Source organism: Marmota monax, unplaced genomic scaffold (assembly GCF_021218885.2).
Source record: "Marmota monax isolate L192 unplaced genomic scaffold, Marmota_monax_Labrador192_F-V1.1 WCK01_AAM20220418_F8-fsc00205, whole genome shotgun sequence".
Taxonomy (NCBI): domain Eukaryota; kingdom Metazoa; phylum Chordata; class Mammalia; order Rodentia; family Sciuridae; genus Marmota; species Marmota monax.
Window position 1 is genome coordinate 2,462,171 of NW_026692417.1, and position 18,119 is coordinate 2,480,289.

The 18,119-nt window shown below is 55.6% G+C and overlaps 1 protein-coding gene across 4 annotated transcripts; it reads left to right on the forward strand.

Moving 5' to 3' along the window:
* Nucleotides 1-626: 626 nt before the first annotated feature.
* Nucleotides 627-17,204, forward strand: Slc4a1 (solute carrier family 4 member 1 (Diego blood group)). Of its 4 annotated transcripts, none has more exons than XM_046442809.2 (20): nucleotides 627-762; nucleotides 4,788-4,869; nucleotides 4,988-5,078; nucleotides 6,035-6,105; nucleotides 6,883-7,078; nucleotides 7,170-7,305; nucleotides 7,722-7,845; nucleotides 8,004-8,088; nucleotides 8,240-8,421; nucleotides 8,946-9,156; nucleotides 9,335-9,547; nucleotides 9,726-9,874; nucleotides 9,969-10,163; nucleotides 11,355-11,528; nucleotides 11,930-12,019; nucleotides 12,510-12,676; nucleotides 13,119-13,372; nucleotides 14,656-14,825; nucleotides 14,908-15,081; nucleotides 15,764-17,204. In XM_046442809.2, the coding sequence occupies exons 2-20, from the start codon at nucleotides 4,855-4,857 to the stop codon at nucleotides 15,842-15,844; spliced, it is 2,778 nt and encodes a 925-aa protein (XP_046298765.1). In that variant the 5' UTR covers nucleotides 627-762; nucleotides 4,788-4,854; the 3' UTR covers nucleotides 15,845-17,204. The 4 variants fall into 4 exon arrangements, with proteins under 4 accessions (XP_046298765.1, XP_046298766.1, XP_046298769.1 ...); XM_046442810.2 differs by having other exon boundaries at nucleotides 6,898-7,078; XM_046442813.2 differs by lacking the exons at nucleotides 627-762; nucleotides 4,788-4,869; nucleotides 4,988-5,078 and adding an exon at nucleotides 5,620-5,754.
* The last annotated feature ends 915 nt before the right edge of the window (nucleotides 17,205-18,119 follow it).

An 18,119-nucleotide genomic window follows, 5' to 3' on the forward strand; every position in this document is an offset into this window, starting at 1 on the left:
GGGCTGGGCTGCCCACAGAGGAGCCAGTGTGCCCAGACATTGGGGCTTTGTCAGCTTGGAACTTGAACTTGGTGTGTGGATGGGACGGTGTTTTTTGTCGACCTGACGTTGCTTCAGGTTGACTGAGTGTCAGTGTCTGAGCACCCAGAGGCCAGCTCCCGGGAGCCAGCCGGGGTCTTGAGAGGAGGTGGTTGGAGAAGAAGGGGAGGAGGCAGCCTGCCCCTGAGCGCTCGGCAGGTGCCTAGGGAAGGCTGCAGAGTGAAGGTCCTGAGGGAGGACGCCAAGATGGAGAGAGAAGGGCGCTTGCATTTGGGGGCCAGAGCAGAGGCCTGGGTGGGAGCGCAGGAGGACCAAGCAAGCCAGAGAGATCCAGAGGGCAGAGGACAAGAGCCCTGAGAACCCAGCCACCATCCTTCAGTCCACAGAGGAAGACACAGGAGAATCCTAGGGGCCAGGAGCCCCATGGGAGGCCTTGGGGCTGGCCAGGCTGGGGTGGGGTGAACCCGACGCACAGCTGTCCAGATGTGGGTGAAAGATAACTCTGTTTATGGGGCACCGGGTGGGAGCAGGTCAGGGGGTGGGAAGGGGCTCCAGCTGTGGGGCGGGCAGATTAGGAGGCGGGGGCATGAGTCAGGGGTTTGGGAGCTGCCCCTGGGCGCCAGAGTGTGGCCCGGTGCTATTCGAGCAGCTGTGAGCTCAGCTGGTCACAGAGGGCACCGGCAGCTGCAGGGCTTTGCTGAAGGACCTGAGGCTCCTAAGCAGGTAGGCTGGACAGGAAGGGGCTCGGGTGGTCCTGTCCTGAGGGTCTGTGTAAGTGGACAGCTGAATCTGTGCCCAAAGGGAGGTGCAGGAGGGTAGGATGGGAATGCCATGAGGTGCATGCTGCCCCCCCAGGGCGCAGGCCCAGCAGCACCTGCGGCAGGGGAGTGGGGCTGCAGGTGGCCTCAGGAACACAGGTGTGTGTGTGGCTAATGTGTGTGTCAAGGCACAGAGCTGACCTCTCAGGGCTGGGTCCTGGCAGGTTCCTATTTACCTGCCCCTCGGATCCCACAAACTTTGACCTCACTTACCCCAGACCCCTCTTTCCTGCAAGTATGGGGGTTCCCAGGCCACACCACATCCCACCTGGGAGATAAGATGATGGTCAGCACTTCTTCCCATTTGGGACACTTCCTGGGGTCTATCTGGGGGTCCTGGCAATGTTTCCAGCCTGGAGAATATTTGGGAGGAAAGGAGAAATCCTCCCCAGGACCTGCAGATTGCAAAACACTGAGCTCAGGCAGATTCCACAGGGAGTGAAGGGGAATCAGAAGGGGATGGAGTTGGTAAGTCTGACCTTGTTCGCGGTGGCAGGGATAATGACAGCCAACACTGATACAGAGACTTTATGTGCCAGGCACAGTGCTAAATGCCTCATGAACTTAATGAGCACAATGGGTCTATCAAATAGGTATCATTACTATCAGTCCCATTTTACAGATGAAAAAAACTGAAGCACAGAGAAGTTGAGTCATTTGCCCAAGGTCACACAGTTAGTAAACTGTAGGGCTGGGATAGAAACACAGGTCATTCGACTGCAGAATCTGTACTCTTAACTACTGATGAGAAACCAACTAAGAGCTCTTTTCTGGGAGGCAACTCAGCATAATGGTTAGAGATGTAGCAGAAGTCAGATAGGCCAGGGCTCGATCCTGCTCCTGGGGCCAGCCTGCTGGGCCACTAAAGCAGGCCAGCCCCTCTGGACCTCAGCTTTCCCCATCTGTGAAAAGGGGCTACTGACATTACCCACCTCACAGAGAGGTCTGGGATTATGGGAGTTTAAGCAGTTCAGCTGTCTGTGCCGTGTGGGTTTGATTACACAAGCTGTCCCTGTCATCTGTCACCCCCGGCCTCTCCCCAGCTGTGTTCCCCCTCCTGGGTTCCAGATGCCCAGCTCACCCTTATCTGGCCTGGCCCTGGCTGGCTGGCCCACCAGGCAGGTATTTGGCACACTTCCAAACCCAGAGCAGTGCTGAAGGGGGAAGGGGCGGTTATCAGCACCAAGCAGGAGGCCTGCAGCTGGGGGCAGCTGGGCCAGGCAGGGGTAGCAATCTGGCTCTGGATGCACCCTCTGAGGCCCCAGCTGGGCTCCCGGCACCACCGTTCTCCCCTCCTGTCATTGACTGAATTCTCAGCGCCAGGGTGGGAAGCCCCTCCAAGCCTACAGCCCAGAGAGAGGTCTGTCCATTGAGCACAGGCTGCCCTGACCTCCAGAATCTCTGGCTCTGACCATCCCATCCCTTGGCTGGGAAACCAAGGTCCCGGTCCCAGCCCCACCAGGGGGACTTTTGGCACCTAAGGCTCAGATGCTCTTGAGGTCACTCAGGATCTGAGGCTGAAGAGACTGTGCGAGCGAGACCAGAGAAGAAAGAGAGAATAAAAATGGGCGAGGAAGAGTAAGGGGTAGAGGAGCGGGAAGACAGGGCAGCTGTGTGACAGAGCCCTCCAGGAGCATCCTTAAGCGGGGTGGCCCTACTCCCAGGCTTGGGATGCTCCTGTGACTGACAGTTGTTACCCCAAGGCAGGAACGCCTCTCATCTCTCAGTTTGAGGGGCCTCAGCCGTGCCTCTCTCTATTCCCCAGGACTGCAGGACCACCCCTTTGTCAGAGGGGTGTCTCTGCCTTTCTTTCTTTTCTTTTCCCCCCTTTTTTCTTTCTTTCTTTGTGGTGCTGAGAATGGGCCTCTCACCAGCTAGGCAGATGCTGTACCTGTGCAGATCTTTCGGAAGGAACCCCCTGCCTGACTTGCTCGAGGCCCCCTGTGCAGCCCTGCCTCTGTCTCTGTGCCCCAGACACTCTCATACTTGGGCTTGTCCTCCCGCTTCTGAGCCCATCAAACCCCACCTGTGCGTCCAGATCTCCCCCCCCCCCCCCCCCCCGCCACCATACATGCCCCCCCCGCCGCCCGGGGTCCTGCTCTCCCTCCTGCCACACAGCCAGAGGGCTGGCGTCCAGCACAGTTGGCCTCCTAACTTGGGTCCATTTCTGGGACGTCATCTAGGTGGCCCTGTGTTCCTGGTTTTCCGTCTAGCTAGGGCTGGAAGCTTCCTGAGAGTAGCCTTGTTCTTCTCCGTCCCCAGCACTCAGCAGAGTGGCCACATTTGTGGACCCCGACCCAAACGCCTGTGGCTCCAGTGTTCTGTGTTGCAGTGGGTGAGAGCAGCAGAGGAGGCCCCTCTGTACCCAGTTTTAGGCCATCATAGATGACCCCTGCCCTCCCCGAGGACCTGTCCTCACATTCCCCGTGGACATAACTTCCTCTCCATCGGGGACTCTCTGAAGAAACTGAGGCCCAGGGCTCAGCAGCCTCCTGGATGGTTCCTGGTCATTTTGGCTCCTCAGACCTTGAGCCCCAAGCCTGCAGTGGGGAGCCATCACCATAGTCATTCAACAAATATTTATTGAGCACCTTCTATGTGGCAACCACTCTGCTGGGAGTGGGGGACTTCATGGGTTTGAGACATCCAGGGTCTTTGCACTCATGTGGCTTCCCTTTGTCATGCAATGTATATATAAATAAATCAAAGAACTGGAAAATACCAGACTGGGTTAATGAATGTTAGAGGGAGGTCAGGGAGAGCCTCTGAAGAGGTGGCATTTGATCTGAAATGTGAGAAGGGCGAAGGTGTTGGCAGCAGGTGCATTCAGAATGTGGGAAACTGGATGTGCAAAGGTCCTGGGTCAGAAAAGGGCTTGACGAGTTCTAGAAACCATAGGGAGGCCAATAAGCTAGGTGGAGAGTGGGCAAGAGAGGGTTCAAGATGGGGTGGGGAAATTACAGGTCTGGTAGAGTGTACCTGTAACCTAGCTACCCAAGGAATCTGAGGTAGGAGGATCACAAGTTTGAGGCCACTCTGGGAGACTCAGTGAGACCCTGTCTCAAAAATTTTAAAAAAATAAATAAATAACAATAAGAGGGCTGTGGATGTAGCTCAGCAGTAAATTGCTTAACTAGCACATGTGAGGCCCTGGATGGATTCCCAGTACTGAAAGACAAAACAAAACAAACCCTAATCTAAGGTAAAGCTGGGTGCAGCAAGAGCACACCTGTAATCGCAGCAACTCGGGGCGCTGAGGCAGGAGGATCTCAAATTCGAGGCCAGCCTTATTAATTTTGCAAGACCCTCAGCAACTTAGTGAGATCTTGCCTCTAAATTAAAAATATAAAGGACTAGGGGTGAGGCAAAGTTCTCCTGGATTCAATCTCCTGCACAAAATAAATTAATTAATTAAATTAAATCCAAAACTTAGGATGGGGGTGGGGAGAGAAGCAGGTTCACATCCTTCAGGCTCTGTGGGCCACTCCAAAGGCGCTGCCACCTCCTGCCCTGTGGGAAGCAGCCATCTCTGGGAGAAGAGGGGTTGACGTGGAGACCCTCAGGGGAGCCAAGCCCTCTGCAAAGGGGTCAGGTGGTGCCCAGGCGTTGGCGGAGTGCTGGGGACAGGCAGGAAGAGAAGCCAGGTGAGGGCTAGCGCAGGAGGCTGGAGCTGGGCTTGAACTCTTACCCCCTCTTCCCAAACACGCTGAGACTGATGCCAGGCAGGCTCTTCTTCCCTGTGATGCCGGTCCCCAGCCCTGCCTGCCCTGGAGACCCAGCTCCTCCCAACGCCCCACCTCTGCTTCCTTCCTCGGATCCCACTGTCTCCCACCACCTGCAATCTCCTACCCCTGCTATGCACCTACTGAGAAAAATGGGGTGACCTCAGGATGCCCTGGGCCTCACTCAGCCTGTGCCCTTCCCCTGCAGGGACCCGCAGTGCGGGTTATGCTGGGGGCTCAGATCACGTTGACAAGTGGACACTCAGGACAGCACCATGGGGGACTCACAGGTAGGTCTCTCCTGGCATCCGCAGGGCTCCTCCTCTGGGAGGCCAGCCCTGGCCTTTGCCTTCAGGTGGTTTTGAGGGGCCCTCGTGGCAGCCCAGTCTTGAGAGCCGCTTCCCACAGGAGGACTATGAAGAAGTGCTGGAGGAGATACTAGAGCAGGAGGAATATGAGGACCCAGGCATCCCCGTGCAGCAGGTGGAGGAGCCAGAAGGTGAGTCCTTCTCCTGCCCTCTGCCAGGATGAAGGGCTGAGCCCCAGCAGGGACAGCGGAGGAACTCGTTCTCCCCTCTTCTCCACAGCCCCACCCCACCTCCCCAGCCCCAGGCCGGCTCTCCCCACAATCCTGGTTGATTGAAGGATAAACAGCACTTTGTTTGAAATGATCATAGGAGGTGACTGGGGGCGGACGGGGGGGGGGCAGGGCCAGTCACCCGTCGCAGTGCCCTTTCACATGTCAGAGAGCAGCCAGGCCTATCTGGGACAAGGGCACGAACCCCCCGGCCACCCAGACCTATCCAATGCCAGCTTTAGGCCTGGTGTTGGGCCCATTTGGGGAACATCGTTCTGTCTTGGGGGTTGGAGAGCCTGAGAAATGGAGGGTGCAGTGGGGATCCCCTGAGCAGAGAGACCCTAGGAGCCCACACCACCCTCCTTGGTCTGTCCAAGGTCTTTGGTGGGGAGCCCCAGGCGGGGACCTGTTTACTGTCAACAGGACTTAAGTGCAGGCAATTGGTATTAAAGTTAAGAGGCCCCGCTGGAGAACAAGGGCTAGGGTGGGGTGGAAGGGAGGGATATAAGGGGCTCACCCCAACTTGGTGTCCTTTGGGACTCTACCCAGCTGGCTGGTTGAGACATATGGGAAGAGGAAAAGGAGTCTAGTCCCAGAGGTGGGAGGGGAGGGAGGAGCCCCTGGGTCTATCCTGCTCTAGGGATCCTCAACAAGATTCAGGTGGGGAGTGACAGAGCCAAGCTGGGCCCCGACCAGGCATGGGGAGCCACATCGCATTGAGTAGCAAGCGTGGAGTGGAGACACTAGGGTCCCATCCATGGGCAGTGAAGTGGGCCTGGGTCTCCCCAGCTCACAGCGGGTGGTACGGCAGGGCCTGGAGGGGTGAGGGAGGGAGATGGCCAGGCAGGGCTCACCAGCCTCTGGGTTCTGGTTTTCAGCTCTCCCCGAGGAGCCACTGCCAACAGCCACAGACTACACCCACGTCCCCACAGGCCCGGGCACCCACGAGGTGAGGACGCAGCCTCCCCAGTTCTTTACTAGACTGCCTTTGGGACCCACTATGGAGGACAGAGGCAGCTCAGGCTAGGGAGACCCCACAAACAGGCAGAGGAGTGGGGTTCTGGAAAATGGGGAAGGGAAGGGGACACCCCCACAAAGAGGGAGATCAGGGTTCCTTTCCTGAAGCTCCCTGGACAGAGACCTGGCGGCTGAGGGGTGAGGCCTGGGGCCCTTAGGTCCTGGCTGGGTTGGTGGGGACACAAAGAATTAAATACATGTTCTCCTCCGCTCAGGCCCCGAGTCCCTGCTGGCTGCCAGGCTGTCCCGCTGGTTAGGAACTTGGGCCTGCCCTCTGCTATGGCCCTGAAAGTGGCCACCTAGCCTCAAGGACATGCTGAGTCATATTCATGCAAGCCTTGGAGACAGGAAACCACACCACTGGCTCCCCCAGATCCCTTCATCCTCAGCCCCCAGGCCCTAATTTTCTCTTTCTCCCCCAAGTGGCCACTCTAGTACCCCTAGAGGTTCTCTAAGGATCCAGAGGTTCTCCAAGCCCCTTCTAAGCTGGAGTAAGGGCCTAGGGAGAAACGTGGGACTAGAGCCAGCAGCATGGACCAGACCTATAGGGCCCTTTGCTGTCCCCATACTCTGAGCTCAGGGTCTGGCCCTGAACCCTCCGGGGCCCTGGGCCTCGTACTAGAATCTTCCCGGAGCTTCTGGGTACCCACTGGGCCTTGGGGTCTCATGCTCCCGTTGATCCTGCCCGTGGCCTGATGGACTAACTCAGGCCCATGGGCCGCAGGTGTACGTGGAGCTTCACGAACTAGTGATGGATGAGAAGAACCAGGAGCTACAATGGATGGAGGCAGCGCGCTGGATGCTACTGGAGGAAAACCTGGGGCAGAATGGGGTCTGGGGCCGCCGGCACCTGTCTTACCATACCTTCTGGAGTCTCCTGGAACTGCAGAAAATCTTTGCCAAGAGTGAGCCCTACTGGGCCCCCCTGACCCTTGCATGGGAGGCTTGTTGGGGGGGCCACAGTCCAGCTGCCTGCTCATCCCCCACTGCCTGCAGGTACTGTCCTCCTGGACCTGAAGGAGACTTCCCTGGCTGGAGTGGCCAACCAGCTGCTGGATAGCTTTATCTACGAGGAGCAGATCCGGCCTGAGGACAGAGAGGAACTGCTCCGGACCCTGCTGCTCAAACACAGGTGCCCTTACCTTCCAGGGCCTGGACTTCTCGCCCAGTGGCCCCATGTCCCCTGCTCCAAGGGGCCCCGTCCCCACCAGGCAGGACCCCACTTTTCCTCCATCACAACTCCCACCTCTGGCACCTCACAAGGGGTGGCCCTGCCACTGTGCTCAGAGTTAGACCCTTGAGGTTCTTTGCTGTCCTTTCTTTTGTCCTGACATTCCAAGCAGAGGCCACCCACTTACATTCACAGTGTTCTGTGAGAGGGGGTTCTCCAGCCTCCTGGAGCTTCTCCCACGCCAGGGTCTCTCTGCTCTGGTTGCTGGAGAGTTCTACTTGATGTCTACCTTTGCTCCCTACCACCCCTAGTCTCTAGTGTGTTGATAGCCCAACCTGAACAACTTACGGAGCCCACGCCCCCTGTATGTCCTACAGCCATGCCCGAGACCTGGAGGACCTGGGAGGGGTGAAGCCCGCAGTCCTGTTACGCTCTGGGGAGCCTTCTCAGCCTCTGCTCTCCCAACAGCCCTCGCTAGAGACACAGCTCTTCTGTGAACAGGTGAGCCTGCACCAGGGGTGCATAGGAAAGCTGGAAAGTTCCTTGGAGCTGGGCTGTGGTAGGAAGTGAGAGTGGGGAGCAGAGGAAGGGGCTGAACGCTCAGGTCTCCTGGGTCCAGAGCAGCCTAAGGACTCTCCTTACCACCCTCCTTCCTACAGGGAGAGCAGAGCACAGAAGGTTCCTCACCATCTGGAATTCTGGAAAAGATCCCCCCGGGTTCCGAGGCTACCCTGGTGCTAGTGGGTAAGAGCTCCTCAGCCCTCAACACCCACAGCTGCTGTCTCCTGTCCTGGCCCAGCCTGCCTTTCCCTGAGCCTAGACCTAACAGCCTCCTATCCTGGGTACATGCACCTTGTGCCCCTCAGCCTGGTCTGACCACCTGGTCCCCCCACAGGCCGCGCCGACTTCTTGAAGCAGCCAGTGCTGGGCTTTGTCCGGCTGCAAGAAGCCATGGAGCTGGACGCCATCGACCCTTCTGTGCCTGTGCGCTTCCTCTTTGTGTTGCTGGGCCCCAAGCCCTATTACACCGACTATATTCAGCTTGGCCGGGCTGCTGCCACCCTCATGTCAGAAAGGGTGAGGAGGGGTCTATGAGGGCTGGGGGAGCCAGGGAGTAGGTGATAGCCAAGGCTGGACGTTCGTTCTCTTGCTGGACTGGCCCAGCTGACTTCTGTTAGGTTCTATTTGGCTCATTGGGTCTCATTCAGCCACTTCTATTCCAGCTGGCCAGGGGAGTCCTGTCCAGCACTGCCAAGACAGACCCTAAGGTGTGCTTAGTCTGGACTGTTTCTGGTCTGGCCTGGCCTGGTTAGTCTAGTCTAGTCTGACCCACTCTGACCCAGCTCTACCTGGTCATTCTGGCTTGTGCTGGCCAGGTCTACTGTCTATCCCCCCAGGTTTGCCTTAGATTCTTCCCCTTTCCCTACCCAGAGTCTCTGTATCCCCAGGGCCCTTCCTTACTGGGTGATAGGGGTGGAGGGGCAGGAAGAGCAGATCCTAGCAATGGAGCTGGATGAGAGGATTCTGGTTGTTGTAGGCAGACTCCTAGATCTTTTTGCTCAGCAGGTCTGGGCCACCCTGATCCTCTCTCCTGCCCCCAGGTGTTCCGCACAGATGCCTACCTCGCCCAGAGCCGGAGGGAGCTGGTGCACTCCCTGGAGGGCTTTCTGGACTGCAGCCTGGTGCTGCCTCCCACGGATGCCCCCTCTGAGCAGGCCTTGCTCAGCCTGGTGCCTGTGCAGAGGGAGCTGCTTCGGAGACGCTACCTGTCCAGCACTGCCAAGCCAGACCCCAACTTCTACAAGGACCTAGGTAGTGTCCTGCCCAGGCCAAAGCTTCCTGAGCCCCCAACAGCCCTCAGACATCCTGGCACAGCCTGCCCCCTTCCCATAAGACACCCTCTCTCACTTCTTGCCCCTGCTTCCCAGCCTCTGTGGCCACCCCATTCCCACTGACTCCCCTCTAATCATGTTTCTATCTTCTACCACAGGCTTGAATGGGGGCCCAGGGGTCCCTGGTGGCCCAGATGACCCTCTGCAGCGCACAGGCCGGCTCTTTGGGGGCCTGGTGCGGGACATCCGGCGCCGCTACCCCCTCTACCTGAGTGACATCACAGATGCACTCAGCCCCCAGGTCCTGGCTGCTGTCATCTTCATCTACTTTGCTGCCCTGTCACCTGCCATCACCTTTGGTGGCCTCCTGGGTCAGTACCAATTACTGTCCTCCTAACTCTCCTCTCTGACCCTCTTGCCTCTGCTTCAGCCCTGACTTGTGATCTGATCTGACCCTCTGGACCCCTGCATCAGCCTGGCTATGACCTGCTCTTGTGGTCCCTGGAAATAACATCTTGACCTTGACCCTACTTTGACCTTTCCCCACAGGAGAAAAGACCCAGAACCAGATAGGGGTGTCGGAACTGCTCATCTCTACTGCGGTGCAGGGCATTATCTTTGCCCTCCTGGGGGCTCAGCCGCTGCTGGTGGTTGGCTTCTCAGGACCCCTGCTGGTGTTTGAGGAAGCCTTCTTCTCGGTAACTCTCTGACCCTGACCCTGGCCCCACCTGCCTGATGCACCTGTGCCTGAGCCTTCTTGGTTTGACTCGGTGTCCTCTGACCACCCTGCAGTTCTGCGAGAACCATAACATGGAGTACATCGTGGGCCGTGCCTGGATCGGCTTCTGGCTTATCCTGCTGGTGGTGCTGGTGGTAGCCTTCGAGGGCAGCTTCCTGGTGCGCTTCATCACCCGCTATACTCAGGAGATCTTCTCCTTCCTCATCTCCCTCATCTTCATCTACGAGACCTTCTCCAAGCTGATCAAGGTGTGGGTCTGTGCTGTTATTAACACCACTCAAGACGGTCTATGAGAAGTGACTGTGTGTGTCATCTGTACAGTGTTGTGTGGCCGTGTTCCACCTGTGTGCATAACCGTGTGACAGTGCATGAGTGTGAGATCATACACGTCTGTGTGTTCACTCATCTGCTGACGGTGACCACATACCTGCTGCCTGGGACTCGGTGTTTTTGCTAACTCTGCAGAGTGGCTACATGTGAAAAGGCGCTTCTATGGACCCATGTCCATGTTCATGACCACACACAATGTGACTAGTGGGCCAGTGTGTGAGCGAGGCTGTGTGGGAAACAGCATGTGCGTGCACAGTGAGGCCCTGACCCCCCCCCCACACACACACACACTAGCACTCAAGAACCCAGGGGCACACTGTGCTCCTTACCTTGCCTCTGTCACCACACCTGCTTCTGCATCTGCACGTTATATGGAGGGTTTCACTCTGCTATATGTCTCCCCTTGATTCTACTGATTGGTGGATCTTTCTATTTTCCAGGTCTTTTCAGCCTGTTTTATTAATTAATTTATCACAGTGCTGGAAATTGAATCCAGGGCTTCATACATGCTAGGCATGTGCTCTACCCCTGAGCTTATCCCAGCCCCCTTTTTAAAATTTTTTTGGAAGTACCAGGGATTGAACCCAAGGGCACTCGACCACTGAACCATATCCCCAGCCTTATTTTTTGTATTTTATGTACAGACAGGATCTCATTGAGTGGTTTTTTTGCCTCACTAAATTGCTGAGCTTGGCTTTGAACTTGTGATCCTGATTCAGCCTCCTGAGCTGCTGGGATTACAGGTGTGCGCCACTGTGCCCGGATTACTTGTTCTTACCCTCCGGGCTTCTTGTGTCCTCCAAGACCTGGGAAAGCTTGTCTGCACACACATACACTAATTGCCTTCATGGCCCACATCTGCCCAAGCCTAACCTGGTGTTCATCCCTGAAAACCAAGCTGTAGAATCCCCTCTGTTACTACATCAATTGAAGAGGAAGGTGGATAGATGGTGCATGGATGGATGGATGGATGGATGGATAGATACATGGATGATGGATGGATGGATAGATGATGGATAGATGGATGATAGGGCTGGTAGATTTGGCTGCTACTTTTCGTCCCAAGCCAAGGCTGGGAGGGAGCAGAATGTCTTGGTTTTCTGTTGTAGATTTTCCAGGACCACCCGCTGAAGGACCAGTATGAACCGCCCGTAATAGTAAAGTCCAAACCTCAGGTGGCCCTGCCCAACACAGCCCTCTTCTCCCTTGTGCTCATGGCTGGCACCTTCTTCTTTGCCATGACTCTACGCAAGTTCAAGAACAGCTCCTACTTCCCTGGCAAGGTCAGCACACCCTCCCTCCCTGTCCTTGTTACACTACCTTGTCTCAAGCCAAAGTCCCCCTGCCACCCCCAGCCCCTATCCTTAACTCCCCTTCTTACCCATCCCCAATTCCAGGCCTCCCTGGCCCCCATGCCAGGGTTTCACCCTGCAGGCAAGCCCATGGTCCCTCTGCATGTCCCGGCAAGGAACCAGGGAAAGTTCTTGGTGGAGTGTGTGGGGGGTGACCATGGGGGGGAGGGCTGAACCAGAGGAAGATATAATTGAGTTGAGGAAAGGCCATTAGATATTGATAGATCCCTTGGGATTCCCTGAATAAATATGGCACAAGAGGGAAGACAAGTGGGAGGCAGGAAGTGGGGAGCAACTGGATGCTGATCACTGGTCCCTTTATCTGTCTCTAGCTGCGTCGGATCATCGGGGACTTTGGGGTTCCCATCTCCATCCTCCTCATGGTCCTGGTGGATTACTTCACCGGCATAACCTACACCCAGGTGACCCCTCCTCCTATTCCTCCCCTCTGACAGCTCCCTTCTCATTTCCTTCCTCATGTATGCCCCTCCCCAGATCAGCTGTCCCCATTTAGAACTACCTCTACTCTTTCCTGCCTCCCCTGGGAACCCCATTCTCTTCCTACAGTCCAAAGGACCCCTTAGCCCAACAGATCACCCTCTTTACTCCTTAGTTCAGGCAGTAGAAAAGTGCCTACTTTGAGCCAGGCAGACCTGGATATAAAACTCAGCTCTTGCTGCTGAATAGCTCTGTGATATGGGGCAAGCTACATAACCTCTTGGATCCTGTTTCCTCATCCATAAAATTGGGAGCAACTTAGTGCAGTGACTGGGTACAGAGTAAGTGCTCAAGATAAGTACATTCCCAAGCACCCCACTCAACTCCCTGGCCCCCAGGACCTTGACTCCAGCTATCCCCTTCTCTCCCCATCCCCCAGCCCCTGGTATTCTCACCAGCTTCCTCCTCCCACAGAAACTCTCAGTGCCTGATGGCCTCAAAGTGTCCAACTCCTCAGCCCGAGGCTGGGTCATCCACCCACTGGGCTTATACTCCGAGTTCCCCATCTGGATGATGTTCGCCTCTGCCCTGCCTGCCCTGCTGGTCTTCATCCTCATATTCCTTGAGTCTCAGATCACCACGTAAGAGCCTGGATGGGAGCTGGGCCTGGGAGGGTCCGAGGCAGAGAAAGGGGGCAGGCTTTGAGCATGCAGGTGACCCCACTAGTAAGAGTATTGGACTGTGGTTTTGTGGCTCCTGAAGTTACATAATTTTCAGGCCCCTTTTTATGACAATGCGAAAATGAGAACTATGAAATTGGTGCTGACTCTCAGAAAGGGCCCATACAGGCAAAAACCCCTGAAATCAAAGCTTTTTAAGCTTTAGCAAATCTACCTTTGGGTGTTCTGAAGACATTTCTACTCCCAGAGTCTAGATTCTCAAGATGAACCAGAGGGAGGGAGCGAAGAACTCAAAGAGAGACAAGGACAGCAGGGAAAACTGGGGTGCAGAGAGACCCCACCGTAGGGAAGGAAGGAGCGGGCAAAGGAGATAGGGGCTGACCAGACCTCCCCGCTCCCCCAGGTTGATTGTCAGCAAACCCGAGCGCAAGATGATAAAGGGCTCCGGCTTTCACCTGGACCTGCTGCTAGTTGTGGGCATGGGTGGAGTGGCCGCCCTTTTTGGGATGCCCTGGCTCAGTGCCACCACGGTGCGTTCAGTCACCCATGCCAACGCCCTTACCGTCATGGGCAAGGCCAGCGCGCCAGGGGCTGCAGCCCAGATCCAGGAGGTCAAGGAGCAGAGGATCAGCGGGCTCCTGGTGTCTGTGCTTGTGGGTGAGTGAGGGCTGGTCCCGCCCTCCATCATCCTGCCCCCCCCCCACCCTGCTCCCAGTCCCTGCCCCAAGGATCCGAGGTTCCCTCTAGCTCTGTTCACCCTGAAGCCAGGTCCCCACACATGCACTGCCCACCTCTCCCAGAATCAACGACTCAGGAGGGAAACCTAGAGGAAATTCCTGCAGTGCCGACACACTGGGCTGGGCTTCTGAGCAGGGGAGGAAGGGGCTCCGCCCTGAGGCTTCTGTAGACCACTCCCTGGGCTCGCCCTACAGAAGCTTAGTGAGCTGTGAGTTCCTGCCCTGCCCTGCCCTGCTGCTGACTCAGTACTCCTCCTGGTCTCTGAGCCTCAGTTTCCCCATCTGTACAGTTAGGGAATTCATTAGATGCTGAGCTCTCTGAGCTCTCTTCCAGCTCAGCTGTTTCATGACTAGCACAAGGGGTGATGTTCCAGGGACAAAGGGCAGAAGACAAAGGGTCACTGGGCTCCATCTGAGTTCAGAGAAGACTAGTTCATCTGGGCTTAATGTGGGCAATAGTGCCATAGTCACTGGAGAAGATAGGGAAGTTTCTTTCTTTCCTCCTCCTCCTTCCTCTTCCTCCTCCTCCTCCTCTCCTCCTCCTCCTCCTCCTCCTCCTCCTCCTTCTTCTTCTCTCTCTCTCTCTTTTTTTTTTTTTTTTTTTTTGGTACTAGACACACACTCACCACTGAGCTCCAGCTAGAGCCCCAGGAAGTTTTTTAAAGGAAGCAAAGTTGGAAGAGGGTTAGGATTTGGATAGGTGGAGAGTGGTGGAGATATTCTGGGGTGGGGTGAGGAGAATGGGTTTCTCTGAACTCAGTAAATCCCACTAGGTTAAGAGTGTGGGCCAGCCGTGTGACATGGCGCACACCCCCGCTGCTTGGGAGGCTGAGGCAGGAAGGTCATGAGTCCAAAGCCAGCCTCAGCAAAAGTGAGGCACTATGCAACTCAGTGAGCTCCTGTCTCTAAAAAAATACAAAACAGGGCTAGGGATGTGGCTCAGTGGTCAAGTGCCCCTGAGTTCAACCCCCAGTACCGTCCCCCAAAAAAGTGTGGACTTAAGGCAGGCAAGTAGGAGTTTGATTCCTTGCTAGTTGTGTGGCCTTAGGTGGGTTGGTAACCTCTCTGAACTTGTTTCTTCATTTGAAAAATGGGAATAATACCTATTAAGAAGACCCACAGAAAAGGCCCACATGTTACCCCAAATAGGGGTGCTGGTCCTCTGGGTGACCTATGGCTGAGAGTGTGTGGTCCTCCCCACAGGCTTGTCCATCCTCATGGAGCCCATCCTGTCCCGCATCCCCCTGGCCGTGCTGTTTGGCATCTTCCTGTACATGGGGGTCACGTCCCTCAGCGGCATCCAGCTCTTTGACCGCATCTTGCTTCTATGCAAGCCTCCCAAGTACCACCCGGACGTGCCCTTCGTCAAGCGGGTACAGGGCCCTGATGGCTGCGCAGCCTGGGTGGGGTGGGGTTGCTGGAGCAGGGCAGGCACTGACCCCAGCCTCCCTGCAGGTGAGGACCTGGCGTATGCACATGTTCACCTGCATCCAGATCCTCTGCCTGGCAGGGCTGTGGGCGGTGAAGTCCACCTCTGCGTCACTGGCCCTGCCCTTCATCCTCATCCTCACTGTGCCCCTGCGGCACTTCCTGCTGCCCTGCATCTTCAGCAAGCTGGAGCTCCAGTGTGTGAGTGGCGGTCTGGGCCTTGGGCTGGAGGGAGGGCACAGACAAGTGCATCCTGGGAGGCCAGAGGCTGGGGCAGGACTCCAGACTGGGGACAGGTAGGGGACAGCAAAAGGCCTGGAAGAATATGAAGGTGGATCTTGAAGCTAGGAGAGGCAGGAAAGCATGATGTTTAAGGTCTGGGCCTGGGGACAATGTCTGAATCCTGGCCTGCTGTGTCCTAACATCATCTGGAGCAAGTGGCCTCATTTTTCTGTGCCTCTGCTATGAATGGCGAAATAAGGAGAGGAGAGGGCTGGTGGAAATGTTAAAAGGAACATGGGCTGTGTGTTACATGAACTGCCTCAGCCCCTGAGCCATTAGTCCTCAAGCCTTCCAAATCATTTGGGACAGAGTTTCATGAATAGACTTCCTCCATGATGTGATTCGGGTCACTGTGGGGCTGCAGTGGTAAAGAGGTTTCTGTTCACCCTCTCCAGGTCCCTCCCAGCTGGGGTACCTGATCCCCAGGGCTCCTTGTCCTTTGGAAACCACTCATTCAGACAACCCTAGAGATGTGTGGGGGGGGACACACAAGTTGTCCAATCTTCAAGGACAACCAGACCCTTTGGTAAATGCAGAGGGGCCTTTAAGTACCTGCTCAGGCCTGGGGCTTCTCACCCTTTCTCCTTCCTCTCTGCTTCAGCTGGATGCCAATGACGCCAAGGTGACCTTTGATGAAGAGGAAGGTCGAGATGAATACGACGAGGTGCCCATGCCTGTGTGACAGGCAGGTCCAGGCCCAGACCCCTGCAACCATTCCACTTCTCCACCCTCTCAGGGAAAGCAGAAGTCCAGAGGCATCTCATGACACAAGCCTGTGGGTGGGGAGGGAGGAGGTACCTAGGAAACCGTCCACAAAACTACACTGGTTTTTCTGCCTGGAGATGGCCAGGAGGCCCACATCAGGGGATCCAGCCAATAGTCCCTCCTGCTGCCACATGGCCACGTGGGGATCCTCACGTGCTAGAAGATTTAGGTCTGAGCCCCGTCTCTTCAAAGTACAGATGTGGGTAGTAACAAAGATGGGATGTTGGGGGTGGTTCAGGTTTTTGCTGGCTGGCTTTGTGACTTTGGGCAGGTCCCTTGACCCCTCTAGCCTCTGCTTCCTCTTCTGTAAAGTGGGTACATTCATAATAATACCCATGTTATAGGCTGACTTATCCCTCCCCTTCCTGTCCCAGCCCTACCTGAGACCCTCTTCTCAAGGACCAGAGAGGTGTCCTGGTGAGGGTACAGGTGAGCTCCAGGGAAGGCCTGGACTGGGGTCTCCTAGGTGCTTGCTCCTTCCCACAAAGTGCTCCTTCATTCACTCCACACACATTAACTGAGGGCCTGGGCCCGGTGGACACAGGGGAGACTGAGACAAGACCCTGCCCTGGGTTGGGGGTCGTGGAACAATAATAGTCTATTCTAGATTTGGATAGGGGATAGAGGGAGGTAGGGAGGGTATGGTAGAGTCAGGGAGGGGAGGGAGGTTTGTAACTTATTAACTGTATATTTTCTCAGAGCTTTCATTGTATTTTGGCTTCATATACACACCTCTGTCTCCCTTTAGAGACCCACTCTGTCTAACCTTATCCAAACCAAGTCTTGGGGAGAACCCAGATTTGATCCTATGGGGTAGGAGACAGTGTCTTTTCTAGAACATGGGCAAAATATTTTTTTTAACAAAACAAAAATATAAAAAAGAGTTGAAAGAACATCAAGTGATGAGAAATGGAGACACGGAGAATCTGCTGGCAGAGAGGCTGCTGGAGGCTCCCAACAGAAGGCTCTCAGGGTGACCCTGATAGCCACCACCTGCCACTCACCACCTCATGGCACCATGCCTCAGTTTTCTCATCTGTATAAAGGGGACATTCATGGTGCCTACCTGTAGGGGTGTTAAAGGATTAGACAGTAGAAGTAAAACCCTGCTTAGCAGCGCAGAGCCTGGCCTCGATGGGAGCTGCTGGGATGGTTACTCTGATTGGAACATCCCACCTCTTCCCTCCCCCTGCCCCTTGAACATCACCAAGGAGCTAGTGCCCTTCCCTCCACCAGGCTTGGGAATAGGTTTTGCCAATAAATGCGTCTGTGTTGGAGCAGCTGCCTCGCCTGAATTCCCTTCCCAGAAACAAGAGCCCGGGGCGTCTCACTGGGCCAGGCAGACATGGCAGGCATGGTGTGGGGCAAGGAGAGCCAGGCTGGGGGTAGCCTGAGCCTGACGAGCGCCTGCACCCTGAGAGTGAGTGGGAGAGTTAAGGGGAGATGAATTTACACACTGGGCGGCCTTCTTACCCTTTGCCCCTTGTTGATCCCCATGTCCCTTTTTGAGCCACATCCCCAGCCCTGAGTTGCTAAGTGCCTCGCTTTTGCTGAGGCTGGCTTTGAACTTGCCATCCTCCTGCCTCAGCCTCCTGAGCTGCTGGGAGTACAGGCATGTGGCACCACGCCCGGCCCCAAGTCCTTTTTTTTTTTTTTTTTAAGTTTTAGGTGGACACAATATCTTTATTTTATTTTTATGTGGTGCCAAGGATTGAACCCAGTGCCTCACGTGTGCTAAGCGATCACTTTACCACTGAGCCACAACCCCAGCATCGCCCCCTTTTTAATTTTTTTTTAGTTGAGATAGACATAACACAACACCTTTATTTTATTTATTTTCTTATGTGGTGCTGAGATCGAACCCAGTGCCTCACATGTGCTAGACGAGCACTCTGCCATGAAGCCACAACTCCAGCCCCCAAATCCCTTTGACCAGTTGTTTTTGTGTTTGTTTGTTTTTCCATTCAACAAATTGGACAGCACTTTTGAGAAATCACGAAAGAACACTAAGGCCCTGAGAGGAAATGGGGCTTGCTGAAGGCCTCACAAGGTCAGCGTGTGTGTGTGTGTGTGTGTGTGTGTGTGTGTGTGTGTCTCTCTCTCTCTCTCTCTCTCTCTCCCTCCCTACTCTCACTTTCAGTGCTAGGGGTCCAATCCAGGGCCTCTTGCATGCTAGGCAAGCACTCTCCCCC